The 10,000-nt window shown below is 46.9% G+C and overlaps 1 protein-coding gene across 1 annotated transcript in view; it reads left to right on the top strand.

The window, feature by feature from the left end:
- The window catches only part of slc30a6 (solute carrier family 30 member 6), a 20,972-nt gene extending 20,376 nt beyond the window's left edge, over positions 1–596 (top strand). The window contains exon 15 of the mRNA XM_084391501.1: positions 27–596. Within this exon, the coding sequence (XP_084247627.1) occupies positions 27–479 (453 nt within the window). The 3' untranslated portion in view covers positions 480–596. The remainder of the gene's footprint in view (positions 1–26) is intronic.
- The last annotated feature ends 9,404 nt before the right edge of the window (positions 597–10,000 follow it).

Consider the following 10,000-nt stretch of genomic DNA (forward strand, 5'->3'; position numbering starts at 1 on the left):
CTGTAACTCACACTGTTTTTGCACAGGCTGGTTCCGTCCACGTCCGCATCCGCAGAGACGCTGATGAGCAGATGGTTTTGGCTCACGTGACCAACCGTTTGAGCGCGCTCGTCTCCACGCTGACCGTCCAGATCTTCAAGGACGAGTGGATCCGCCCGTCTCTGAGTTCTGGCGCCGGATCGCTCAGTCTCTCGGAGTACGTGTCTTCAGCCGTGGTGTCCGAGCTGAACCCGGCCACGTCCACGCCTGCCAAACCCAGCAGCCCTCCGCCCGAGTTCTCCTTCAACACGCCGGGCCGACACGTGCAGCCGCTGGTGTTCCCGGCCCATCAGCCCCGGCTCCCGTACGGCCTCCAGGGGCCCGGGGTCCGGCTGGGCTTCGGCCTCGGGGCTCAGGGATACAGGACTCTGAACACTGCGGGAATACACAGATACGGGAGCAGTCTTCCCAACACACACACTGACCTAAAGAGACCCTGAGCTCGTCACACCCATCAAAACCCTGAGTATTTATTGTTACGGGACCAATAGCTACGGTTTTATTCACAATGGATGTTTTATCTGTATTGTTTATTTGTATTAAACTGCTATCAGACATCTTCTTTTTCCCGGTGTCTTCATTATGAAAGGCCATTCATTCCCGCAAGCTGTGTTTCCATCCAAAGTTGTGAATTTAACATTTGCCATGTTTCCCATGTGTTCAAGAGAAGGAGATCCTCACTTCCTGGGGAAAGGCCTTCTGTATCCAGGGTTCGTACGAGGTGCTTCAAGTGCTTGAAAGTTCTTACAGTCTCACCCGGTGTATCGCTTTAACATGTCAATAACTCCTGCTCACTAAAAGCTGCTGAACATCAGTAATAAACTGTAAGTTTCTGCAGTCTTTCTCTTTCTCCCTCCATCATAAATGAGTGTGTCTCAGAGTGTCAGACAAAACTCAACGCTGTCATGTTCTCTAGGGTTCGGGAACACACTCGTGTGTGTGAGACGCTTCTGGAGGGAATGAAACCAGATCATCCTGATCACACACTTTGACTCCGGCGTTTCAGAAACACCAAACTAACATTAGAGACGCTACGACGCCATTGGTCCGCTGGTTACTCCAGTTATCCAATCACAGCTAACACTGAGGCAAAGTCACATGAGGTTTTGTTGAGGGATTTAATGTTTTCATGGAGTTTTTGTGCATGTCTGACTTTATTAAAAAAATGATCCGCCTCACATTTCCATTCAGCATTTTTTAATGTGATATCCCAAAATGTGCATCTAAAAGCTTGAACCGTAGCCTACAGAGATGATGTAATCACTGTCAGTGTGAACGCGGTTCAAGAGTTCGATGTTTTCTTTTCATCATCATTCTGTTTAGAGTCCGTCTTGTGCACCGGTGACCCTCTGAACATCAGTGAACCCGACCGGAGACGAATGAGCTTGTAGAGGAAACTGTGCCATTCAGAACTGAGTGAACTTTCCAGTGTCTGATTTTGAATTCAGTTTGAATTACAGTTTAACTTTGTAATATAAAGAAAGTAAATTAACCCTTGTGTTATGTTGCGGGTCAATTTGTACCTGAATCTTTGTTGTTTTTCATAGTGTGATTATTGAGGAATTATATTGAATCCAGTTAGCGTCGAATTTGACCCGCTCCATAAAGGGTGTCCATAGAAATCTAACAGTGCGAGGGTTAAAATGATATTCCAAAAAAGTTAATTAAAAATCTTTTTTTAAAGCTATGTTTGTCAAAACAGACTAGGCCTACTGAATGTTGCCTTGGCAGAGGCGTGTTTGGATGGATAGACGATCGCATATAGAAATATCATATTAAGTACTGCGGATGAGGGTAGAACACGTTATTTCCCAGAGTTATTTATTTTATTTTTTTCATTATTATTCCTCTGTATGTCTTTCAGCTTCCGTCTGTTCAAATTCACACACTTCAATTCTGCATTTTCCCTCTAACGCCATCCACTCTTTCAGCTGCATCATCACTGGGAATATCCCAACAGATATATCTGCTCCAGAGGTTGTTCCATAAAACAAGATTAGAATATAAGCCAGGCTTATTTTGGTTAGTCAGACTTATTGTCTGTGCTTTCCGTTTCATAAAGCAAACTTAAAATAGTTCAAACTCAGTTACTCTGGCAACTTATACTGTCTGGGTCAGGCTAACTGTCAGGCTAAGCCTGAGTTAAGCTTAACCACAATACCGTTAACGCTGGCCGGCTGGGAGTGTGATGATATTACCTCTGACTCTCTGGCATGCTGCCATTTTATTTCATGAAACATCAGTTCAAAAATGAAAGCAAATGCACTTTTGTTTAGTTGGTGTGATTTTTGTAATGAACCAATTAAATGTCTATAAATAGGGAGCTCAACCCATGTGTCGGACGCATAATCATAAGTGCATTCATTGATGAGGGAGCGATAATCATTAGCCTGGTTAAAACCAGACCATTCTCAGTAGTAACTGAGTTATGGTCTGGCAAAGCTTCATTAATAACTCATTTCCAAAGGGGCGTCACCAACAGACGTCGCTCAAAGGCTTCTGGGCGCAACTGGATAGACCTAAAACCAATCAGAGCGATCGTCATCGTGTAAAGCCCGCCTCAACGTTTCTGATTGGTGCCTCGATTTGGACGGATTAGAAATGGGCTTGAATGGGCTGTTTGCCAGAGTACTTGCAGAGCAAATCTAAATTTGCCGGAAGTTTGTCTGGGTTTTCCCAGGCTAGATAATCATAGGCAATCATACGAACAGGGCAGACCCGATGGCTTTACCTGCATGAGCGGTGTAGATCCTCGAGGGAAGGGATAGCATGTAGATTACTGAGCCCACACATCGCTATACAGCGCTCACCGGCGCGCAGACTGAGATGACTGAAGCTACTACTGTAGAACCGATTGTTCTGCACAATAAGCTGGGCACCGGTGTTCTGCTCATTCAAGAACAATCCTCATTTTATATCTATGTCAGTCCAGACCAAGCGGCCACATTCTAATCTGAAAAATGAAGCCTACCCGGAAGTGCGAAAAACTGCAATACATCGAAAATCCGCTAGGGGCAGGTCCCAAAAGGGAGCAAATGTCCATAGACCCCCATGTTAAAATGTCCATTTTCACAGCATAAATTCGTGGTTTTACAGGTTGGTCTCATGGACTTTTATTGAATTTTTCGATAGGTTCCGAGTGCCTGACAACTGTGAGGGGGGTGAATTCTTTTTCTAACTCGTTAGTTTAGAGACGAGCGTGGTTAACTTTGATTGACAGCTTGATTGACAGCTGATAACGAGCATAGGCTGCGCCGAGTGGAATTCCTGAAATTTGACGTCTCGGCCATGATCTGACACAACACATCATACCACCTCTGGATCCTTTCTGAACATTTGTATTGAAATATCGTACCAAGATGGCGCTGCCCAAACCCCCATAAACAGCCTCAAAACCGTTCTTCAGAAAGTCTATGGGTGACGTCACAGGCGCTTTGTCCATATTTTTTATAGTCTATGGTCCAGACCTACATTTTAAATTATTTAGATGATCTGTGGTGCAGATTGCATCATCACAGATGTAGAGGTATGGCCTGGCTCAGTGCATGATCCCGGAATCTTTCGGGCCTCTTCTCTTTCCCACTGGCACAAGGTCTGTTAGTCACTTAACATATGGCAAAAACTACAGCTTTACAATGCCTTCACCAATTTCAGTGTTAAAATATTAATAATACTCTATCAGGTGAATTCTCAGGAGTTTCGCTGGGAGACGAGGGATCTGCACGCCTGATCCCAGGAGCCTCCCTCCACCCAGGAGCGGATCAGCTCCGCACAGGCTTCGGCGTTCTTCGCCGTGTCTTCCTCATCTTCGTCAGGAGGCTCAATCAAAATAGTCTCTTTCCGTCCCTGCAAACAAGGTGACACAAAAATAACTCTCCCATAACTCATAATTCTTCTCACCTCCGTCGAAGAGTCTTGACCAGCGGCTCGTTGTTATCTTTACCTTTACACACTCATGTCTGTGTCTCTTCTCTCTCTAACTCGGGTACTCACAGTTTTCATGCGACTTTCACCCGTTTGGGTTAGGGTTAGGGTTAGGGTTATCCACCTTATTCCTGGGGGCGCTGCTGTAGAAATGATTATGGGTGAAACTTCCGGTTAGATAGCGGAAGCAGAAGTAAGCTAGTTAGTCCCAGTTGCTATGGTGCGTGGCTAACCGTTATAAGCAGTTCTTTTCTGAAGTAAGTCTTTCTAGATTAAAAAATAACTGCAATTTGACAAATACTGTTTTATTTTGTTTTTATTATTTTGTGTTTTATTATTGTAACTTACACATGTCATTGTGGAGCTCTGGGACCTGTTGCGCTGTTCGCGGCTGTGCTAACAACCAGACTAAGCTAAATCTGTGGCTTCAACAACAATGCGTTGAACATGTACCCAGAACAAAAAGAGATTGTTCTTGTGACAAACGGTACAGTTTCCATCGCCTACCAACAGACGAGGAATGCAAAAAAATGTGGCTGAAAAACCTAAACTTGAAGAGACCACCCAAAACACTGTATGTGTGTTCATTTCATTTTGACAACTGAAATTCTGCAAGTGACATGGCACTCTTTAGGGGACACTTTATCTCACGAAGCTGTGTTGAGTCCAAAACTCCATCTGGGCCGGCTCCAAACCAGGGATGGTCAGGACACATCACCAGGCCTTTCCTCTCCACAGTGTGCCCATGAGCCTCCATGAGCTGTATGGCTATGTCCTCATTTTCTTCTCCATATTTAGTTGCAGTATTGCCAGTGAAGGTGGGATGCAAGTGTTCATTCAGGAATTTTTGTGGGTTAGTAGTGCTCCGTTTGGGGGCTCTCTTTGCTGTGCTCGCAGTTAGTCGCAGCTTCCTCATCATGCCACAGTTGTGATGCTCTCTGTACCTGTGTCTCTTCAGTCAACTTCTCCATCTGAGCAGGGCTTAGTTGAATATAGGTCTCATAAAAAGTGATACACTTCTTACAGGTTAGTGCTGATGTTCTGTATGTGGTATCTGTAGATCACACTGGCTCTGAGAAGACTCATTATTCTCTACATCTAATCTGTAACACAGCTGAAGGAGACCCTCCGTCTGTAGATTAAATAGTGGGGCCATCACAGAAGAACTGACATAAGTTTTAAATTCTGAGTGATCCTTGAAAAGTTTGGGGGAGCCTTCTGTGGATGACACACTTAGGGGATCTGGTGCTGATGAGCCTGGATGAGTGTGGTCTGGTTTATGACGTTTGAAATGAATGTGCTTCACCTTTTTCTGCTCTACATTCTGCCTTGTGCCGGCATTCCCCTTCCTCTGCACATCAGCACATGCTATCCCTGTCTTTCCCTGTCTGACTGCATTCTCAAACTACATTAGAAAATGTTCCATTATAAAATACACTCAGCAGTAGCAAGCTGATTCAATTAAATTCACATTTATTTGTATGTAAAATCCATTTATTTATTTATTTGCCTTTCACAATACAAATCATTTAAAAGCAGCTTTACAGAAAATGCACGTCTACATTACAAGTTAGAGTGATCTTTTATCAGAGGTGACTGTATCCAAGTAATGTCTTTCATAAATGTGCATATACATAGGCCTACTATTCACACAGTTAGCTAATAATGCATTAATCTAATGCAGAAACTTTTATAACAATTCATTAAGATGTAACAGATAAACTGACATTACAAAACTATCCGAAGTATCAACATTTTACCTTCCAAAGTATTGCCGCTGCGTGGCTGCAAGATCGCCCTGGTCCCGCAACACATGAACACCCTGCCGTTTGTATTTCACCTGACGATGAAATTAAAACCCAGGCCTGGTGATGTGGAACTTTAAGGCTCTGACTAGGCTCTATGTCTGCTTTAAGATAGACAAGATTGTGTCCCACCTCCTTTAACAAAACGCGACCGACTTTATTGCTGTGGAAGTACTGATAAGCCTCGGACCTTTTCAGATTGTTCATCGCTTCACCGTCCGTAGCAACGGAGTCAATAAAGTAGCTAAATATACTAGTGTAAGTTATCTGAGGCCTTCAGGTCGTCCTCCCATCCCCCAACAGTAGAAGGCAGAGGTATAATAACATTATTCTGTTTGAGGTGTAACAAGCTGTGTTCCCACATGTTTAAGTTACCGCTTATGACCGTAACCGTGGAAAACGCCGGTTCCGGTTCAGTGACAGTACACGCCGGAAGTCGCGACCATAATTCGCGCAAAGCGTCATGGGGCGTAGGAATAGTGTGGATACGATATCTGGGCCCAGAGCCGCCTCAACCTAATGTTAGGCCCCGGGGCTGAGAGGTTTTGTAGGCCCCCCATCCCCTCAATTTATAGAGTCTCATTTTAAAAAAGTGTAATATCTAGGTAATCTACATCACAAAATGCATTAGTTTCTTTCGAGACCTACAACAGTGAGTTTTCCCTCTTTGAGCCGGAAAACACCATAATATTGTTATTATTCACTGAGCCCACTTGAGCATAAACACTTTATTTAACAACCACACACAGCAACTAATGGTGATAATAAAACCAAAATGTGTGAAAGTATGATTTGAAAAATTTCATTTCAATGGAGGTTTGGCGACTTCCGGCGACACAAGCGACATTGACCATTGGCGACAGAATGTGGGCGTGTCAAGCGACAAGAGACACGCGACCAAAGTTGAGAAATTTAAACTTTATGCAAATGAGAAGCGATTTTCGCGAGCGACAACCAATAGGAAAGAAGCCTTCCAGTGGAGCTCAGCTCCCGTCACCGAAACGGAGCTTTCGTTTAAAACCGCTCTCCGTCCACACTGGCGTTTTCAAGCGTTTTCCAAAGGTTTCTCATCCACACTAAAACACAAAACTCTCCTTACTGTGTAAACCCTCATAAAGGCTCACTGAGATGATGCAGACAGAACAAGACATAATGAAGCTCTCAATTCTTCTGGCAGGATAATTTAATTTAGCACAATATCTCTTCATTCACTGATCGTCCAGATCGCTCTCACTCACTCTGTGTTTGGTCTGAAACTGCTCTCGTGTTTCACCGCAGGACAGCGAATACGAGGACATTTCCTGTCATGTTTGCAGGCCTGTGATATGAAGAGTGTGTGAAGGAACATATTTTAGCAACAGTGTGAAAGAGAACAGCACATAACAGGCACAATACTGGTATAAACATGAATATCTATTGGTACAATATGAGTCACATGACTAAACATGCATCATCATTTTTAAATATCTCCATTTCCACAGTCCACACTACACCGCAAACACGGTTTCAAGTTTATCCACTTTGGAGAGTGTTTTCAAAAAGCTTTGTTTTCATTATTAAGAATGCCGTCTCAGTGTGGACAGAGAGATAAAGATGGGTTTTCAAACGAAAATGCATTAGTGCGCACAAGGCCTTTGAAGTTAATTATAATTAAAATATTTAACAAAAATGTAATAACTTTCCAGTACCAAAGTTTGTTTCAGGGATCAAGTTTCCTGCTTAGTCTCTGTGGTGGGATTGAAGAAAGAGTGACTGTAGATCTCCGTGATCCGGAAGCTTCCGCACTCCAGGAATGGCCTCAGATCCAGGAGAGAGTCAGAAGCTTCTCGGCACTCACAGGCAATCATAAAGCATAAAGGATTCTCCAAAGAATATTGACTTTTATAGGTGGAATAGTTTTGTGTATGGATGCTAGGTCTTCATTGTTCTGAGGTTCTTTCATTTCCTACATGGTTGAACGATTTGGCGTTTCCCGAAACCATAGTTCCGACGAATATTCGCAAACAGCATTGCAAACTTGTGGAGTTAATCAGCTCGATTGTGTCTCTCAAGCATTTTAACTGGACTGTGATCTGGACTTCTGAGCCATTCCTTTCCCAGACAGCAACAGTGTCCGCTCAGATCCGGCCCACAGATTCCGCAAGTACCAGATGTGGGCCGGATCTGGGCCGACACTACACTACACTGACAACAGTTCAGGGACGTCTGCTTTTACATGCACATGACCTTTACTGACATCCCATTCCTGATCCAGTTGCTCCACCCTATAGCTTTAACAGCTTCGACTCTTCTGGGAAGACTTTCCACAAGGTTTCGGAGTGTGTTTATGGGAATGTTTGCCCATTCTTCTAGAAGTGCATTAGTGAGGTCAGACACTGATGTTGGAGGAGAAGCTCTCAGTCTCGCTCTAGTTCATCCCAAAGCTGTTCTATAGGGATGAGCTCAGGACTCTGTGCAGGAGTCCAGTTCCTCCACACCAAACTCCTCATCCATGTGTTTATGGTCCCGCTCTGTGCACTGGAGCGCAGTCATGCTGGAAGTGGAACAGGAACATCCCCAAACTCTTCCCACAAAGTTGGGAGCATGATATTGTCCAAAATGTCTTGGTCTGCTGAAGCATTAAGAGTTCCTTTCACTGGAACTAAGAGGAAGAGCCCAGAAGAACAACCCCACACCATCACCCCCCCCCCCCCTCCACCAAACAACCCCCCCCCCAAAACAACCCCACACCATCACCCCCCCCCCCTCCACCAAACAACCCCCCCCCAAAACAACCCCACACCATCACCCCCCCCTCCACCAAACAACCCCCCCCCCCCAAAACAACCCCACACCATCACCCCCCCCCTCCACCAAACAACCCCCCCAAGACAACCCCACACCATCACCCCCCCCCAAAACAACCCCACACCATCACACACCCCTCCACCAAACAACCCCCCCCAAAACAACCCCACACCATCACCCCCCCCCTCCAACAAACAACCCCCCCCCAAAACAACCCCACACCATCACCCCCCCCCTCCACCAAACAACCCCCCCCCACCAAACAACCCCACACCATCACACACCCCTCCACCAAACAACCCCACACCATCACCCCCCCCTCCACCAAACAACCCCCCCCCCAAAAACAACCCCACACCATCACACCCCCCTCCACCAAACAACCCCCCCCCCAAAACAACCCCACACCATCACACACCCCTCCACCAAACAACCCCCCCCAAAACAACCCCACACCATCACACCCCCCTCCACCAAACAACCCCCCCCCAAAACAACCCCACACCATCACACACCCCTCCACCAAACAACCCCCCCCAAAACAACCCCACACCATCACCCCCCCCCCTCCACCAAACAACCCCCCCAAGACAACCCCACACCATCACCCCCCCCCCAAAACAACCCCACACCATCACACACCCCTCCACCAAACAACCCCCCCCAAAACAACCCCACACCATCACCCCCCCCCTCCACCAAACAACCCCCCCCCAAAACAACCCCACACCATCACCCCCCCCCCTCCACCAAACAACCCCCCCCCAAAACAACCCCACACCATCACACACCCCTCCACCAAACAACCCCCCCCAAAACAACCCCACACCATCACCCCCCCCTCCACCAAACAACCCCCCCCCCAAAACAACCCCACACCATCACACCCCCCTCCACCAAACAACCCCCCCCCCAAAACAACCCCACACCATCACACACCCCTCCACCAAACAACCCCCCCCAAAACAACCCCACACCATCACCCCCCCCTCCACCAAACAACCCCCCCCCCAAAACAACCCCACACCATCACACCCCCCTCCACCAAACAACCCCCCCCCAAAACAACCCCACACCATCACCCCCCCTCCACCAAACAACCCCCCCCCCCAAAACAACCCCACACCATCACACCCCCCTCCACCAAACAACCCCCCCCCCCAAAACAACCCCACACCATCACACCCCCCTCCACCAAACAACCCCCCCCCAAAACAACCCCACACCATCACCCCCCCTCCACCAAACAACCCCCCCCCCCCCAAAACAACCCCACACCATCACACCCCCCTCCACCAAACAACCCCCCCCCCCCCCCCAAAACAACCCCACACCATCACCCCCCCCCCCCCTCCACCAAACAACCCCACACCATCACACCCCCCTCCACCAAACAAGATTCCTTGAGATTCTGTATCAGGGTTTCCCCAGGTTTGATCACCCCA

Source organism: Rutilus rutilus (assembly GCF_951802725.1).
Source record: "Rutilus rutilus genome assembly, chromosome: 20".
NCBI classification, from domain to species: domain Eukaryota; kingdom Metazoa; phylum Chordata; class Actinopteri; order Cypriniformes; family Leuciscidae; genus Rutilus; species Rutilus rutilus.